Here is a 17,178-nt window from a genome sequence, read left to right on the forward strand (position 1 = left end):
TAACTATCAGCAGTAAATGTCAACAGTTTCATGATATATAAAATAGCCGATAACGTTCTTAAGCTTCAATGACACCCTCCGAGAAAATGCATTTTCAAGCTGGTAGCCCTCTCTAGAAATTGAGACAATGACGAATGCCAGCCTAGGTAGTCTTCGGCCGAAACAGAGTCTCACCATCCTGCACCTCTTTCCGGCTAGTGAGCTCAACGATCTGCACTTCTACCTGCCTAACATCACATCTCAAGCCTTCCGAGGTGTTCTGAGCTTTCCCTTCGGTCATTTTCACTTGCATTTTTGCAGCTTTCGTTAGTCTCTGTCCAGCTTCCAAGTCGCGGAAATGCTCCAGTGGAACCTCTGTTCCTTCTGCAAACGGTGCTCCACATCGATACGTGGTCTCACAATCGCACAAATGGGTAAGAAGAAGAAATGACCCCATGTGCTTGGATCTCCTTCCAACATCAGTGAATGTTGCCATGACATTGGCCATAATGCACAAGGACAGTGTCGTCCCAGCGAGAATAATATAAGCGAGAAGACTGGGCCGGCCAACGTCTAGGGTCCACCTCATTATTGCAGGATAGATATCGGTATCTGGCTCCACCGCAGGAAACGAGCTGACGATTTCAACTCCTAGCGTTTCAAGTATTGGCGAATTGTCAATCTGCGAAAGAAGTAGTCGTCGTAGCTCAGCAAAGTCTTTCGCTTGACAGTGGTAGATTGGAATGGCCAAGAGAGACTGAAGGCCCATCATAGCTTGTCTGTTCACCCGCTTATCGGTCTCAGATCGCTCTGTAAGACCTTGAAAGTATTGCCAAATAGTCAAAGGTTCCACAGGTCTATTTGAAACAATGCCTAGACGAGAAAGGAATTGTCCGTATTTGGTGTTAGGATCAGCGGGGCTGAAGAGCACCTGGAAAACTTGGAGGAGCTCCGGTGCAGCGATTTGGACAGGCGTAGGAGTGTCGTGTGAGAATTTGTGGTCCATTATGGTGCCGTTCAAGCCATTGTAAGTAACGTTGGCGAGCCGAGTGTATGTTGACAGAGTGGTCCCCCAGCCCTTGTCGGTTGGCCATGTTGCATTGCTCATGCACGCCATGTTAGCAGCGAGAGATTTTGGACAAGGAGTCAGATCTGTAATCATGTCAGTTATGAATAGACAGCCTTGCACTATTAACTTTACAAGTTGCAATCTGGTTGGCTCCAACGTCTTTCAGACATAGCTGATATGCCCCGAGTCGATAACCCTGCCGGATGCAGTCTGTTTTCTGGTCGAACGTTACGGATCCATTATTTTGCTCGAACTCCAGATAAAGACCACGGAGGTTTTTGGCGAGCACTGGCTGTACATCGTCTGAACCCGAGAATCCTTCGGCATTTAAACTTTGAGGGGCGAACTGTTCAATACCTCCAGGGATCAAAAACTTTGACCGACAGGGTACTTTTGTGTCATTGAAATGAGCAATCGAGCATCCTTTTCGGTCGGCATTGGTGCTGACTTCTCTCACAAGATCTGGATCCGAAAGAAAATCCTTGTATCGCGTCCCGAAACTTCCATCAGTCAGAGGCTGCAGAATAGTAGCTAAGGTGGCGTTGAAGGCCCCGACGCTGTATGCTTTCGCCACCGGATCGGATGTTTTCTGATAGAAAATTGGGATTGCTTCCACATCCCCTAACAATCGTCAAAAGTGGACTTGGAGGAATCTCGGTATTCTAATGAGAAGACACTTACTCAAAACTACGATTCCAAGTATTGGAATTATGGTCATACTCAAAACTTTGAATACACTCCAGGCGCGTGGTTTCATTCCGCCTTGATGTTTCTTACAGATGATCTCAGCTTGGCCATCCAGACTTGTTCCTGGCTGAAGTGCGAGACCGCTCAACAGACACAAACCGTTTTTACGAGCGAGGAGCATTCCCCACATGAGATCAAAAGATTGCGAGATGGTCGCGGCTAAGATCCAGTTGGCGAGGGTAGACAGGACGGTGAGTACCCGAAGGGCTCTGGACGGCGAACCGCCGAAGATCTTCTCGTGGGAGATTACTTCAGGGTGCCACGCGTAGAGGGATGTGAGGACGTAGCATGTGATAGCCAGGATGAGGGTCGACCAAGATAGGATATAGTGAGCAGGGACCCGTTTGCTTATGGCTCGCCTCGTACGCGGGGGGTCCTCATCATGACCATGATGTCTTGGAGGGAGCACGTACTGTACGTGAGCTTCGTTCGAAGGCATGACTGGGAAAAGGTTTTGCTTCAAGTGACTTTACTCAATAGCAAGCATCGCATGGCTGAGAACAATATCTCCGAATCTTCTGGAGGGGAGCGAGCCCTATAACTTATACTCATCATGAGCCTTCATTACTGCGTAGCCTCGAACATAAACCTCCTTTAAAAAACAAGGAAATGTAGTCCAAATTCTACATCATCCTAGCTTCACTGCCACAGCATCTTGAACGTCAACTTGGAATTCTAAGGCAGCAATGATGTGACAAGCAGACTCTCCCTATCATGATCGTGATGTGCCAGATAGCAACATTCCAACCAAGGTTGGATTGAGTCATTGGGGCGAGTGTTGGCTGCGCAATAATGCACCGCTATTGGCACTGTACTGAAAATTAGCTGGTATATGGGATAGGAACTTATCAAGAGTCATAAGACAAGTACTTGCTGATGCTCCAATGCCCCGATGCCCCTGGAAGGATATATTTGCCCTTTCGTTTTGCAAACTGATTGGTGAGACACAGCCTCGCTTGCGCAAAGATGTGCAACCACACCTTTTCAACACCGCCCAATTCACCAAATCGTGCACGTAAAATACATTCCATCGATGATCTAGAATGAAGAGAAGCCATACTGAACCCTGGTCTTATGCACGATCCAGCTCGGTGACAGATCCCGCATCAATGGAGCGAGGCTGCGCCAAAGGGCGTAAACGTCTCCGCCCTCTTACGCGGGGCATGCCATGTGTTGGTGCCACCTCAAGCTCATTTCATCTCCATCTGATAAGATCTAGCTCTGCTAGCCCATGAGGTGAATATCTGTAATACGCGGACTATCATGCAGCCGAACCAGCTACACCGCCTCCTCGCTGCCATGAGCACATGTCTGTGATATGCAAGGCTGTCAAGTTGCGCACCTCGGGAGTTTCTCCAGGCCTGTAGCAGAATCTTGGGAGGTAAATGACATGTCGGTATCTCGTATATTTACGGTACACTCAAAGCAGTCACCGAAACCCCTGCCCAAAAACAATCCTTCCAAGATTTTAGATCCAGTAGATTTAAACATATCTACGACACTGGCGCACGATATCCGCGGTCCATAATACGGGTTGAGAGTTGACTGAGCTGAGCTAGGCACAATGGCTGAGGTGGGCTGGTGCGGAATAATTCCATGTTGCTATTTACTTGCGTTGGTTGGCGAGATAAGACGAATAATTGGACCATGAATAAAGATATGATTCACTACTGCAGACTGCTTTTTTGAGAGGATTTGAATCCCCATTAACCTGGACACTGGGCTTGTGTCAGATTGTAGTCCCGGATATGCGTCACGATCCGAGGGGTCATCTTCGCTCGCTTAGGTCCGCCTAAAAGGACACATTCTAGTCTGCACAGATGTATGACTTGCCTACCAAACAAGAAATGAGGATCAGATGGAAACCTTGGCTGGTAGCATGAATTGAAAAAGTCGTTTGTGTTGAAGTAAAACCGGCCGGGGAACTTCTGAAAGTCAAAAAAGGTACCTAGGTACTTGTTGACATTGTTTTGAAAAGCGGGTCCGCTACCAAGCGAGTGAAGAGGGGTATATTTTTTGAGGCAGTGAATGCAGTGATAGTCAATGACAGCACAAAGACCTCGCAGAGACTTTGAAGTAATTTAGGTTGAGCAGACAAGTGAAGGAGATATTGAAGACAAACGCTTAAGAGAAGAAAGGTGTTCGAGACGAGGGGTGGTGGTTGGTTCTGCTATCGGGGACCAAAGACCTTGAGTTACCGGAAGACCTCTAGAATATTAAAACACGATTTTAAGCTGACGACAGAATTTCGAAGATGCTGAAATATCAGTCTCGTAAAATGATATTAACACAAACACTTGATCAAGTGAATTGCCCAGTACCTCACTCTACTAGCCTGGATGTCTCAACCGACTTCGGTTCATTTTTGTCGATGAAGATGGAGAATACCAATTAAGAAATTTGTAGGACCCATCTTTACTAAGCTAGCAAATAAGCTAGAGACTGCAGAAACTTAATTCATATCATGTCTCGTTCTTGTACTTGGTTTTCCTCCAGTTCGAAGCTCTTCAAATAGCGTTGTCAAACCACTGCACTGTTTCTTCTCAAAGCCAGTTTTGGCTTTGCTTTCCTTTCTTAATCTGATCGTTGCAACATCGGCTGTCTTAGTTTTCATTTTGCTGCTGGGCTTCACATTTTGGTTCCCGCTTTCTCTCTGCCAATTTTTGGTGTCTGAGAGTCCTCCGATCTGTGGGCATCTGTCATCCACCGGCACAATGCCACCCAAAAACAAAAGTACACCACTCTGCGGTACATACCTCTCCTCCCTTTCCTCTCCACCCCGACTAATTTCTCCAGTCACCGCCCCCGACCCCGCCATTCTCAAATCCAAAATCCTGACCCAGCTCGCCACACACCCTACACTCTCCTTCTCCTCCCCCGCCATCCCCCCGAAAGACCGCTTCATCGCCTTCCACATTCTCCACTCCCACTACACCTACACACCATTCTTCTCCCTCCTTTCCACCGTTCACAAATCACCCCTCGCACTCCCGCTAACGGGCCAACAATGGCACTGGCTGCGCAAGTTCTGCTATGCCAGTTTCTTCTACAGTGGCGCGAGCACCAGTGGGTTTCAGGAATTGGTGCCGAGGAGTTTCTTGAGGTTGAGTGCTACGGAGACGGGTTTTGTGAAGAGTGAGCTGGGGAAGGCGAATGCGCAGGCGAGGGCGAGGATGGTTTCATAGGGGGCGATGGCTGTGGCGATGTGAGCCCGCCTTCTCTTATGTGGAAAGCGAGAAGAACGAGAGCTGATATGTTTGTAATATTTATTTATTTCCTCCTCAAAGACGACTTCTTCCCATCCTGCTCTACTCAAGAAGACAATCCCGAATCACTCTTCCTACCCGACCATGGCCCAGCTGAGACAGTACCCATCCCCTTCACATCCTACACTGAACATCGCCATTCATACTGGAAAGCCTGTCTAGACGCCGAGCCGTGGATTGCAGATTGGTGGATGTCCAAGTGCGTGGGGCATGTGATTGACATTGCTTGGTAAGTCGTTACGCCCAGACTCCTCCCATGCATACCATAATCACTCCCTTATCTTACGGCACCCGTGGTTCAATCTCAAATCCGGTATTCGACTTTGAAATTTACACAAGCTCATCCAACGAAATAAATGCTGACCCTCTTGATATCAGGACCTGGCAGACCAAGCCCGAAACCAACCCCAAACTCGCCACTCTCAAGTCTGACCTCCAAGAAGAGATCCCCGAGGCTCTGATCAAGCTAGTCGATTCCGTGTACCTGAACCTTATCGATCATGATGTGAAAGCTGGTGGTGGGATTTGGGGCGATGGCGGTATTAACAGTGGTAATACTAGCGTGAGTCCCTGGCCCCTCCCACCGTTCTTCATTTGTACTGATCTGGAAACAATGAACTAATCAGTGATATTTTCTGAACAGGTCAACGCCACACTCTCCAAACTCTTTTCCAGCTCCAAACACAAGTTGAACGAATGGCCAGTGCACTCTTCTAAGATGGAGAAGATTCGTGAGACGAGGTATTTGTGGGATGAGGCTTGTAGGTACAATAAGGAGATAGGTAATGGACTTTCTTCTTCTGGCTAAACCTCTGCCGATATGCCGATCGAAAAAGAGGATGAGGAGAGCCGGTCAAATTGATGTAGGAAGTTAGATTCAGAGTGCTAGAATGTCCTGGCCTTGAGAATATGACATTAGAGACGTCTATTTAATTATTCACTGTTCGCCGTTGCCCACTGTTCCAAAAGTAATCGTGTGCTGGGTAGGATCGATGTGACTATGCGTTTCGAGGTCTCGTCTGTTTTGTCGAGACTGCCCTCTATTGCAGTAGATTCTTCTAGGCAGATCTCTAGACACTTAATAGCATGTGGCCGATTTTGAGATTCCTCGTACAGGTTGGCTAGTTGAAAGAGCAGCTCGATGCGTTGACATGTGGTATCCAGATCACCTCCGGAATAGTTCTCAGTATGAGACCTAGCACAGGCAATACCCTTCTTCACGGCATCTATCGCCTGAGGCAATCTAGACATACCTTGCAAGCAATTGGCCATCATCTGCCACAGGTCCATATCAGCCGGGCGCAACGCGACTGCTCGTCGATAATAGTACAAGGAAAATGCTGGCTTTTCCAGCACTTCATATGCCTGGCCTAGGCCGACGAAAGCTCGATAATCCTTGTTGTTGATATCAACAGCATGCCGGTAAGAATCTATAGCAGCGTGGGTGTTTTCCAGTTTGACATATTCGTGCCCTAACAATGTCCAAGCTGAGGCAAAGTTGCGGTCCAGGAGAAGCGCACGCCTGAAATGGGTAATGGCATCTTCATGGCGCGAAGAGAGAGAATAATAGTTGCCAATGACGCAGCAAGTCTCGGGTCGATACCGATCAATGGTAGAGGCGAGCTGAGCCACAAAGGCAAGCCTTTCGCGGGAGCCTCTAGGTAAGGAGGAAGTTAGCCTTTGTTTGATTTCTGAAGTTTCTGTGGCGGTCACGAGATGTCAATGCAAGCATCGGAAAGTTTTGGCTTAAAAACAAAAGAAAAGACCTACAGTTTGTATAATATATTCGAGTAGTGGTCTATGAAATCCAGGTGTCTTGGATCATACCCCAACATTTTCGAGAAGATTGAGCTGGCTTCATGAAGATCTGTCTTTAGATCAGGATACGATGCTATTAAGGAAGCCAGTGGATGAATACCTTTCATACGATAAAAGACCAGTGCTCGTTGACTATCAAGAAACAAGCTGCGAGGAAAAATGCTTTGCAACTGAGAAATCTCAGAAACAAGAGATGTCGAAAGAAGATGCAGCTCCTGGCGGCAGTGGACTGAGAAGATGAAAGCCATGATAGTAGGGTTTAGTTGGGACTGAACCCATTTGAACTTCGTTCGTTGTTAGTTATTGATGCATGGTAAAACTGAGCAAGGGCTGGAGTCTCACATGCTCGCCATCACGGATTAGGCTGGTCAGCTCCTGCCACGCACCCCAGTTCCAAGGATATAGCGAAACGCTTTTCAGCAGCCATGATATTGCCAGATCATGATTCTTATCTTTCGCTAGAGCTAGTCCGTACCTTCAAATCACAATTAGCCTGAGAGTCCACGAGATTGGAGTGCGGAAATCACTACAAGTATTCCAGCCAGCCCTGACTTCGCCCATGCTTTGGAGACTTTTGTTGTGCCTCGTTGAACCAAGTAGCTAGCATTTTTCTGATAGGTGCCAACTGCTTATTAACGATAGCACCAGTATCTGACGGCCCAAGAACTTGGCCCACTTCCTCCATCTTCTCCTTTTCACCGGCTATTAGGAGGGCATACCCAGCCAGAAATAGCGCTCTCTGGCTCATTGCTTTACATGTCAATGGAGGAACTTTTCCATGGGCAGGACTATTCGAATTAGTTCGCATTGCAAATACATGCTCGGAAGATGTGCTAGGTATAAAAACGGCTGCACAGCGTTGAAATTCGTGGCAATCGAAGAGAGCTTTTGCCATGAGATACTGGGGCAGCTCATTTTGTTCCAGCTGCAGCTCGACTGGATCTGTTTGTGGGCTAAAGATATCTGTAGAGAGTGTCAAGTCAGTGTCCGAAGTATCATCCGGAAGAGCATCGAGAAGTTCAGCGACCCTGGACATTCAACACGTATTTAATTAGTATCAATCTCAAGGTGAAGTTGGTTGGATGAAGCTTGTGGTGACGACAAACCTTGCTTACCATTTAGTAGATTGATATTGGCATCGTTCGGAGCAACTAATCACAGCTTGCCGCAATAGAGATCGAAGCTCTGAAATATCCGCACGTGAGAGACCCATCATTGTTCGAGGAAGAATTGACTGAGGTATACGATGTGGTCTACCCAGGTAGCTATGTTAGGGAAGGCCGACGTGAGGGAGGGGGACGCGATGATGCGGCGCATGTCAACATTGGCTTGAGTCACGGGACTTTATCCGGCGTGTTGAGAGACGATGTTGCACTGTTGCAACTCATTTGTCCTCATTGCCTCTACCATAAGAGCCATTCAATTCTGCACTCAGCAATTCTGGTAGATCGTACGAGACTCAACTCTGGACGAGAGATGAAGCAATCCTTTCTCAATAGCAATCTTGTCCATCCGCTCGACGTGAAAGAGTAGAAGAAGCTCATTCTTAAGAGACTCATAGCACAATTGCAAATCTACTCTATGTCAATGCTCTCTACAACTGAGAATAGTCTAGCACCAAAGCAGGCTCATCTAGGTGATCAAAAAACATATCAATCTCAGTCAGCCACAACGTTAATCGCCTCCTGCCCCTCACCCAAAACCCGAACTTCCATCCACCCACCATCCTCAACCCCCACAATCGATCCATCGATACAACATCTCCTCCACTTCCAATCCTCACCCTCCTCTCTGAACAGGATTTTAATCCCATCTACCTTGTCATACCCAACTGCTTGATTCTGTACATGCCGCCCATTGTCATATGCCGCTTTCATAACTTCCATAGCTTCGTCTCCACTAAGCGTCCCGAAGTGTACCACCCGCAAAGCTGCTTCGAAGGGCTTACTCTCGGGTGAGATGGTGAACAAACGCTCCAGGTTACTGACTAGTGTTGCGAGGACGTAGCCGTGTTCTTGGCGCTCCAGAAGTTCTTCTTTCGAGCCCTTGAAAAACGTCACGTCTGTCTTGTACTTGTGCGGTGCTCCGTCTTTGGGATATAGGAGGTCATTTGCAACGAGCCCAAAGCGCTTGTCACCGTGTTTGCGGTATTCAGTCGTATCGGAGTCTGCAACTAGAGTTGAGTGCAGGCCGTGACTTGCTACGACTGCCCCATAAACAGCATTGTCTGGTAATGAAGTTGCAGTTTGCCCTTCGTTGGTAAGGAGCCGGGCGCCTGGCGAGAAAGTGGCTTTGAATATGGGGAGGGCTTTGGGCGAGCCGTGGAGGAGGGTCCGGAGACCTTGGATGTAGATAGAGGGGAGAGTGGATGGTTTGTGGAGGGAGTGGAAGAGCGCATTGCCGGTACCGAGGGGAAGTTGAACAAACGTCGGCTTTGTGTATGAGCTGAGAAGTTAGCAATGTTTCGAGAAAAGTCGAGGTAAGTACCTTGGTCGCCCCTTTTCTTGCAACAGAGTATTGATCGTGTCCACGATCCCTCCATCTCCGCTCAACATGATAACCACTTGCTCCTTTCCATCGCTCGCACGATCAACCAAGTTGAATTGCGTGAACTCCTTCACAGAGTCCGCATTCTTCGTCTTGAGAACCGTATACCTTGAATCCTCGAAACCTACTGCCCGAAGCAGAGGATGCAAGATGTCATCGAAGAAGGCCACGGCCAGACCAGTACCAGACAGCGTCGAGATAAGCACATATACATCCTTCGCAGATTGCAGATAGGGAGGCAGTCCCTGGAACTGAAACTTATTCAGAAACTCCTGCGGCAGGATCATAGCATTTGTGGTCCGCAGCTTGAACGGGCGCTTCGTCTGGCCCTCCACTTCCCCCTCACCTTTCTCCTCCTCCTTCTCCGCTTCCAGACTGAATATTGTGTATTCGGCTGTACCGCCCAAGGTATTGATCACGATGATGACATCGTCGTCGCGGATCTCAGAAGAGTCCCATTTCAGGATTCCATCGCTGTAAGTGAAGTCCGACGGAGCCTCGTCTTCAGGGTCCGCGCACGCTGCGTCGTTGCTGGTTATCGCGAGAGCTTCAGTGCTCTGGGCTGGGAGGAGCGTGTCCAATGCCATGCTGTCGAGGCAGGGAGGATGATGGGACGAAATGGAACTCCATGGTCAGCGAGAAGGAGGGGTGATTGTAATCGTGGTGGCAGAGCGAGGGCGCAAGGCTTGTGATGCCTGTGTGGGCATGGCAGTGGCACAGGGAGTGAAGTGGGGAGGAGGCTGCCCATGACGCGATGGAGGCGGGAGGCACAGGCACAAGCGGCGATAAGAAAGCTGTCGATCTATCAAGACCCCCCTTCTCCTGTCTTCAACACCACCACATCCAACCATCAACACCACCTTTTTGGTCAACACAAGCTTAAGCTACAATCCTAGTACGTGGGGAGATAGCGTCGAGCTTGCGGCAGAGTGTGGTACAGCATCAGTAGTACTAATTGCTTTTGCGGCGTAATCCCGCCATGGCATCGAAGCTGGTTTATGTCTAGTGGCATCCGGCGTCGATATCATGTCCGTGATGCATTGTGGAAAGAAGCTGCAAGAAGAGCCGCATTTGTGTTATGTTCGTAAGGCTTTTCTCATTTCTCCGGCGTCAAATTGCTTGCCTTGATTTTGGCCCCATGGGTTTACTGGCAGATATAGACTTACGACCGCGGCACCTACATTGGCTACCATGACCGACTTGCATTAAGAGACCACGACCACGCGTTGGCGATCAGTGACGAGATGGTTGGGAGGAATTGCTCGTGGCTTGTTTTCTGCATTTGGCTGGATCGTGATCCCACGTACCCTTGCGATCAATTCTCACATTATCAACTACGAATCGCTTCCTGCTTGGAGGGCAGGAGGAGTCCAGTGGTTACGCCAACCATGTACCCTTCCATGATCGAGATCTGGTGTCAACTACTCACTCTCTCTATCAATATATCCTGAGTAACGGCATAAAATCGCTGCCGTGTAGCGTTGAGCAATGAAAGGTGTCCGTCGAGGACGTTTCACCCGTTCCTGGTAGCAGATACCAGGCAACTGTTACGAAAGAGATCTCCCGACTTTCTTCTCCAGAAGCGCTTCATGTTGGCAAACCTCAAGTACTCCGAAAATCGTCGGCATGACTTCAAGTATCCGAGTTGTAGCCGATCCTCGTACTACATTGGCATTGTTTCTGTCATGCAGTAGTCCGTCGAATCTGCCGATTACAATGTTGGGTTGCGAACCCAGTGAATTTCTGGAACTTCATCTTGGAAATCAGCTTTCTTTGCCCAACGAACCGGGGCGTAACAGCGTAAGTTTTGTCTTTCGGTTATCTTTTACAGATTGCGTGCTTCAGTACTTCCATCTAATTAGGGTGTGGCGCCCAACACAGCCTCAAAGTCCCTGGCACCTTTGATAAACTCGCCCAAGTTCGCAACGACCCAGCTCATATGATCCAATTACAATGAGGAGGCGCAAGGCTGTGATCTGAGCTGCGAAGAGGCATCATACATGAACCGTTCGAATTGTCACTGCAGCCAACCTCACAGCCCTCTGCACTTTTGCGGATGAGTTGTCCAAGGAGCCTGACCTCCACTGGCAAGTGTTATAATAAGCAACAGGGAACATGTTCATGCCGCGACCATCTTACCTTTGTGATCTTGTAGTGGCTACCACGATGCGCATTATCACAATCGCACTCCTCCTCATGCCTGCTTTCGCCTTGGAAGGCACTGACCAATCAGATGGAATTCACAATGAATTGAGTGATCTCTTCCCTGCTTTGGTCAACTTTAGTTCAACTCCTCCGCCCTCACATCACCCACTTCTAGGGGGCATGAGTTTGGCTTATTGCTGCTTCACTGCCATCAGCACTGGTCTCAGCCTTGATAATGGCAGCCTAGTAATATTAGATTCAACCTTTTTCTCTCCGGGAACCACAGCCTCGGATTTCTTGCATGCAGACCAGTTTCCATGCACAGCTGTCTACAACGGCAACCATTCTGGTGCTCCAGTCGTTCGGTCATCATTCAAATGGTGCAACCAACAATGCCCTGGCTGGCAAATCTCCAAGTCGAAGAAACTTCAGCAATGGGTCGGGCCAATGGTCGCATTTATCTTCCCATGCCTGGTGTTTTGTCTAAGCATTCCCAGGCGCAGGAAGCTTGAAGTAAGCGACAAACTCTTCATGCCAAGTCTGGACAACACCTGGAGCTTCTTCATGACCCCGCTGCGGTTTCTCGCAGCCGCTACTATCGTCTTGACTGATACAATCACCTGGCTCTGTCTCTGCTTTGCATTTTCTGGACCCGTGATCCTCAGTGGAGTCTTTGAGGCTTTCCTGGATAGTCGGATTCTGGACTTTGTACAGCAAGGTCTTCAACATGGGAGGTTGGACAAGAATTTTGCTACAAGACTTCTGTATATCATTCTCATCGGAAATCTGGACTTCAGATGGAGCAACGGTGAGCGTGTACTCCACGTGCTTAGTTTCCCCACTAAGAAAGCCATGCAGAAGTCAGGGATCTGGAAACAGAAGAGGATGCTTGGAATGATCTGGAGAGCTTGCTTCAAGAGCCACATCCGTCCACGAGGCTGCCATCCATGCTCGATGCACAGACATCGTATGTAGTCACGTATCCTCTATCTATTGTCCATACTGACCTACCAGGTTTGGGTCTGCTGTAGGAGTGCCCATAGTCTTCTTCGCAGGAGGATTCCTTTACACGCTCTTCGACGTTCTTGCAAACCTTGGCAACAACGATATTGCGCACGCTCTCGCGTTTGGGATGTGGTATGCCCTCAAGATCCTTCCTTTCATTCCATAATTGATACCTTCAGGTGGATGACGATCCCACATGTTGCGATAATATCCTCCCTGCTCCTAGCAGGCAACAATCCATCAACATTCCAGTCAGCTGTTTCAACTCCCACCATCAAACACCCTCCGACCTTCCACCTCTTCGCACTATCCTTCCGTTCTCGCTACAAAACACAGTGGATGTGGTTCCGCGGTCGATCCAAATCAATCTGGCTCCAAAGACTTCTTTCCAAACCCCTTCAAACTTTACGCCGCCCCAAAAACAACTTTCCGACCTCCGTACGCACACAATTCTCACTTACTCAACCTGGTCCAAAATCATCATCCTCACCATCCTTCCCCTCTTCATCCCCTTCCTCCTCGCCTTCCTCACCTCCTACTACACGCCACAAAAAGGTCTCTCCTGTAGGTCCCTAACCTTCCTCCTCTACTTCATAACCCAAACCCTCCAAATCTCACTCTGGATCTGGGTCCTCTCAGCCTGCAGCATCTGTCCCGGCGGAAAACTTCACAGTCCAACCCGCTACACCAAATCTACATGCTGGAACTTCATCCGCTGCATCGCATTCTGGAGTCTCGCGTCGCTCTTTGGTATAGCGAGTATTTTCACAGCAATAGGTGGCACGATCATGCAGTTGGTTGGCGTGTATAGGAATTGTCTTTGCGCGTTACCAGTATGGTATTGGAGGGGTAGGTTTGAAGATGATAGTGAGGCGTACGTGAATCTTAGTACGGATTCAGCGGCTGTTATCCTGGCGGCGCATACGTGGTGGGTGAGGACTGGGGCTGTGGCTGTTGGGTTCCTGTGTTTGAGTACGTACTGGGGATGGTGGTATCAAAGACGACTGAGGGGCATCTTCAGAAATGTTGCAGAGAAAATTGAGGATGTTAGTGGACAAGGGCAGTAGGGAATGGTTTCTAGATGACGAGTCTGGGTTTTGAATGGGCTGGTGGCGTTGATTCAGAAGATTATTTAGATTTGGGCGGTCTCCAATCAGCCAGTTGGTTCCGATGATTTCCCTTTTCATTCCATGATCTCAGTCACGTCCCACTTTCTTTAATCTCCAACCTCAGATCTAAAACACTCGTGATTCTAGGATCAATTCCTGTAGCCCTGAAAAGACAGATAAAACCCAAAACCCTCCTCAACTCATGATCCTAAGACTTTTTGGGCACCTCGTATGCTACAAACTCATATCCAAATACTTAGAAGTTCAAGATTTCATAGACCTTCACGCTCCATCAGCAACTCCTTCTCCTCAAAATGAAGTACACCATTACCCCAACGACACAACTGTCCATTCCACTCGCGGTCATTCTCATCTTCACTCTGTCTTTCTCACTCGTCCCCCTCGTCTCAGCAGCACCATACCGCCACCGCGTTGCCCACTCGGATGCCCACTCGGATGCCCACCCAATCCAGCACCTCCACAGACATGGAGTAAATAACGAGACGGCTAGCACGGTTGCCATACTGCCCGTTGATGTGAAAAGTGGTGAAACAGATGAGGATAACTATAGAAGAGATGGTGGAGAGAAAGAAGAAGGTATAGATATTGAAATGCCAGTCAAGTTCACGCCGCGTACTATTGTTGTGCAGTGGGTTGTTGATCGAATTGTGGCGAGAGTTCAGGAACGAGGAAAGGATGGGGACGGGGATGAAGAGAGCTTGCCAGACAATACAGTTGAGGAAAATGAGTCAGATGACGATGAACAGGTTAAGATGGGAGACGAAATAGAAGAGCGAACTTCATCAAACGAAGATAGTATAAGCAGCAAAAACACACAGCAACAAGCCCGTACGGACGAAGATCCGCACGAGAAAATACGGGACATTGCCAGAACTGGAAGGATGCAGGAGAATAATAGCATGGAAGGACTGTCCAGTCCGGATGCGAGGATAAGATCCGAGGACGGAGAGAGTGGAGAGGGAACAGAACACAAAACCGAGAAACGACAACCATGCACTAGTGGGCCTGGGCCAGATGATGCGGGTAGGGAAGAGGGGATGGCGATATTGATGGGGTGGACGGCGTTGGTGGGGTTGGTTGGGATACTTGCTATCGCACCTGCTGGGTAGGAGGCGAAATCTGGGAGGGTGAATATGGGAAATATGAAGGGGTGAGGGGTGGATGAGATGAGACCGGATGAGTCAGTTAGGAGGCAAAAGCGATAATGTGAGTTAAGCCTTTAGAGGTCGTGTGGGCTGAGTGAAAATAAGAGACGTTGTTCGAAAATGTAAATATTATTAGCATTATGAAATGTGGAAGTCCACAGTTATTAGGCTTAGCACAAACCAAAGCTTGTTATTATTACATTCTTCAGTCTCGTTCTTATGATGAAGGCCATTGACCAGCTGATAAATACGATCTATTTACTTCTCGCTTGCTGAACCCCACTTGAACCCCTCGTCGCTTGGCCTCCACTCCACAATGCCAAGCTACGAAAAAGAGGAGAATCAAAAATTTCACAGACAACAATAGACCAAAAAAATGTGCTTAACGCATTAAGTAAAAGAATTGGAGATACCGCGGATCGAACACGGGATTTCATCAAGTCATGAATACTGCTAATCGGCAAGCTGCATCGCAGGATGCAAATGATGCACGATACCACTTCGTCATATCCCCTGATTATGCACATGATTTGCACATGTTATGATCGGGAAGTGTTTATTTGGTTAGATATAGGGAATAGTGAACTTGGAAATTTTTAGTGGGATCGTTGGGTGGAGACTATGAGGTGGAGAAAATGACAGAAGCCGGATAATACCCGATGGTAGAGCTTCTTTGTTGATTTCTATTCAATCTCAATTCCTCAATATTACAAGTGAGGCGTTACTATTATCGACCATTATTCCAGTCATACTTGAATCATCAGACAATCTTGTGCCCGAATGAAAGATATTCTATGCTGTGATTTTCTGGACGTCAAGAAGAACAGCGGAAGATTGTTTTCCCTTCCATTCACCCAATCACAGGAACCAAGCTTCATTACGTGACAAAAGATAACCTCCACACTGTCCTGGTGACAGAATGTCGAACATAGTTCAAGATGACTCGTTTCTTCGGAGTAACGAAGACACGGATTTGGGCAGGTATAAAGCTCGCCGAAATTTCCCAACGGTAAAAGTTGTCCAGTCTCGGCAAGTCTACCACTACACAACACAAACACTGCACCAAATCCATAACCATGAAGTACAATACTCTCCTGTACTTTTACCTCATGGTGCTATCTACACTATTACTCGCGGTCATCCTCACAACCACCCCGCAAGAACTTTCTCAGCAAGTCTCGCCTTCATCCCTCCCTCAAACAGACAATATAGAACCTCTCAGACTTCTCTCACCCGATACTGTCGCCGGAAAAGTCAACCTCACAGAGCACAAAGGAGGTAAAGGCGGTGGAGGCGGACGTGGAGGTAGTGGTCGCGGAGGAGGAAGCGGTGGAAAAGGAGGAGTAGGTGGATGGTTTGATGTTGGTGGGAATGATGACGGGGTCTCAGGGTCTTCATACACAATTTCTGGTCTGAGTGTGCATCTGCTTCGTACTATGCTACTAGGCAGCGTGGTGATGAGTCTATACCTGGCAGTTTGATCCTGGGTTGGTTGCATTAGAGCAATGGAGTACGGATTGTGGCGAGGCGGGTCCCCTTCATTCCCCTCCACAACCGCATTTTTGAGATGAAAAAATCTATTTTTCCTACTTTCACAAGCTCTGCGATGTGCATAGTGAAAATGACGTGTAGTTGAAGTGATGGATTTTATGAAGGATTTGAAGCTGCTGCTAGCAAGCTAGGATTGATGACTGCTTAGTCAAGTTGAACATACCTCCTTGAGCGACAGCAATACAAGAACCAAGACTCTTCGGAGGAGTATGTACGTATGTAAAGTGCGTATTATTGCAATTCATCGTGGAGAACTTGAGAGACTTTGACGCATCAACACACATTGGCCCTGTAGTGCTGTGAATAAGCGAGCTTGGAAATACAGGGCTCTCAAACCCTGAGAGCTCATCGAATACTGGAAATTGATTGGTTGGGCTTGACATTAGACACAAGCAGATGGTTGAGTGCTCACGTTTATAAAAACGCTTCTTCAAACAGGTAAGTAAGCTGGCTTAAATCGACCGGTATATACCAGGAATTCAAAATTTATAAATAGCTACCTAGGTACTAATTACCATTGAGTCGCACGTGATACGTCAAGCAACTTCATCTCAAAGAGCGCTCCTGTCAGTCATTTAAAGTGCCATGATACGTCATTGTTGTCACATTTGTGAATGATCGGCAATTCACTGTCAGCCTATTGCCACCAAATATGCTTTGTTGGCGCTTCTACTGGGTTTCATGTTCCTTGCATATGCTACACCCACAGCATCAACCCTGCAACACCCTCAAAGACCCCACGTAGATTCGTGAGGAACAACCTTTTCAGCTGTTCC

At 48.0% G+C, this 17,178-nt stretch overlaps 8 protein-coding genes across 9 annotated transcripts; 5 read left to right on the plus strand and 3 right to left on the minus strand.

Annotated features, from left to right (window-relative positions):
* Positions 1-37: 37 nt before the first annotated feature.
* Positions 38-3,346, minus strand: ONS95_001936 (uncharacterized protein). Its single transcript, XM_058495160.1, has 5 exons — positions 3,138-3,346; positions 2,670-3,073; positions 1,730-2,604; positions 1,181-1,669; positions 38-1,131 (listed from the first exon to the last, which is right to left on the minus strand). Exons 3-5 carry the CDS (start codon positions 2,232-2,234, stop codon positions 143-145), a joined length of 1,983 nt encoding a protein of 660 aa, XP_058355471.1. The 5' UTR covers positions 2,235-2,604; positions 2,670-3,073; positions 3,138-3,346; the 3' UTR covers positions 38-142.
* A 1,163-nt stretch (positions 3,347-4,509) lies between these two features.
* Positions 4,510-4,980, plus strand: ONS95_001937 (uncharacterized protein; the record flags this gene model as incomplete). Its single annotated transcript, XM_058495161.1, has 2 exons — positions 4,510-4,543; positions 4,592-4,980. The coding sequence occupies 2 exons, from the start codon at positions 4,510-4,512 to the stop codon at positions 4,978-4,980; spliced, it is 423 nt and encodes a 140-aa protein (XP_058355472.1).
* A 61-nt stretch (positions 4,981-5,041) lies between these two features.
* CDC23_1 (Anaphase-promoting complex subunit 23) lies at positions 5,042-8,215 on the minus strand. 2 transcript variants are annotated; one of them, XM_058495164.1, is made up of 7 exons: positions 7,995-8,215; positions 7,410-7,907; positions 7,222-7,354; positions 6,980-7,163; positions 6,889-6,928; positions 6,315-6,718; positions 5,042-5,665 (listed from the first exon to the last, which is right to left on the minus strand). In XM_058495164.1, the coding sequence occupies exons 1-7, from the start codon at positions 8,093-8,095 to the stop codon at positions 5,652-5,654; spliced, it is 1,374 nt and encodes a 457-aa protein (XP_058355474.1). In that variant the 5' UTR covers positions 8,096-8,215; the 3' UTR covers positions 5,042-5,651. The 2 variants fall into 2 exon arrangements, with proteins under 2 accessions (XP_058355474.1, XP_058355473.1); XM_058495163.1 differs by having other exon boundaries at positions 5,042-6,718; positions 6,832-6,928; positions 7,410-7,842.
* ONS95_001938 (uncharacterized protein) lies at positions 5,049-5,869 on the plus strand (the record flags this gene model as incomplete). Its single annotated transcript, XM_058495162.1, has 3 exons — positions 5,049-5,290; positions 5,440-5,623; positions 5,705-5,869. 3 exons carry the CDS (start codon positions 5,049-5,051, stop codon positions 5,867-5,869), a joined length of 591 nt encoding a protein of 196 aa, XP_058355475.1.
* Positions 8,216-8,537: 322 nt separating the features above from the next.
* ONS95_001940 (uncharacterized protein) lies at positions 8,538-10,013 on the minus strand (the record flags this gene model as incomplete). The annotated part of the gene is made up of 2 exons (XM_058495165.1): positions 8,538-9,324; positions 9,367-10,013. The coding sequence occupies 2 exons, from the start codon at positions 10,011-10,013 to the stop codon at positions 8,538-8,540; spliced, it is 1,434 nt and encodes a 477-aa protein (XP_058355476.1).
* Positions 10,014-10,241: 228 nt separating this feature from the next.
* Positions 10,242-13,152, plus strand: ONS95_001941 (uncharacterized protein; the record flags this gene model as incomplete). Its single annotated transcript, XM_058495166.1, has 4 exons — positions 10,242-12,379; positions 12,430-12,538; positions 12,586-12,708; positions 12,756-13,152. The coding sequence occupies exons 1-4, from the start codon at positions 11,542-11,544 to the stop codon at positions 13,150-13,152; spliced, it is 1,467 nt and encodes a 488-aa protein (XP_058355477.1). The 5' UTR covers positions 10,242-11,541.
* Positions 13,153-13,999: 847 nt separating this feature from the next.
* On the plus strand, positions 14,000-14,815 carry ONS95_001942 (uncharacterized protein; the record flags this gene model as incomplete). The annotated part of the gene is made up of 1 exon (XM_058495167.1): positions 14,000-14,815. The coding sequence occupies one exon, from the start codon at positions 14,000-14,002 to the stop codon at positions 14,813-14,815; it is 816 nt and encodes a 271-aa protein (XP_058355478.1).
* Positions 14,816-15,927: 1,112 nt separating this feature from the next.
* Positions 15,928-16,332, plus strand: ONS95_001943 (uncharacterized protein; the record flags this gene model as incomplete). The annotated part of the gene is made up of 1 exon (XM_058495168.1): positions 15,928-16,332. One exon carries the CDS (start codon positions 15,928-15,930, stop codon positions 16,330-16,332), a length of 405 nt encoding a protein of 134 aa, XP_058355479.1.
* Between the last annotated feature and the right edge of the window lie 846 nt (positions 16,333-17,178).

The sequence above is a fragment of the Cadophora gregata genome (assembly GCF_030347475.1).
Source record: "Cadophora gregata isolate MNR1 chromosome Unknown scaffold_10, whole genome shotgun sequence".
Classification (NCBI taxonomy): Eukaryota; Fungi; Ascomycota; class Leotiomycetes; order Helotiales; family Ploettnerulaceae; genus Cadophora; species Cadophora gregata.

Bases quoted from the DNA above. Each gene is read 5' to 3' on its own strand.
- ONS95_001936 (XM_058495160.1), bottom strand. From the start codon at position 2,234: ATGCCTTCGAACGAAGCTCACGTACAGTACGTGCTCCCTCCAAGACAT. The intron at 1,670-1,729 runs GTAAGTGTCTTC...GACGATTGTTAG, and splicing joins ACTTGGAATCGTAGTTTTGA to GGGATGTGGAAGCAATCCCA. The intron at 1,132-1,180 runs GTAAAGTTAATA...ACATGATTACAG, and splicing joins AGCCAACCAGATTGCAACTT to ATCTGACTCCTTGTCCAAAA.
- CDC23_1 (XM_058495163.1), bottom strand. From the start codon at position 7,774: ATGGCAAAAGCTCTCTTCGATTGCCACGAATTTCAACGCTGTGCAGCC. The intron at 6,929-6,979 runs GTATTCATCCAC...ATCTAAAGACAG, and splicing joins GGTCTTTTATCGTATGAAAG to ATCTTCATGAAGCCAGCTCA. The intron at 6,719-6,831 runs GTAGGTCTTTTC...CTCCTTACCTAG, and splicing joins TCGAATATATTATACAAACT to AGGCTCCCGCGAAAGGCTTG.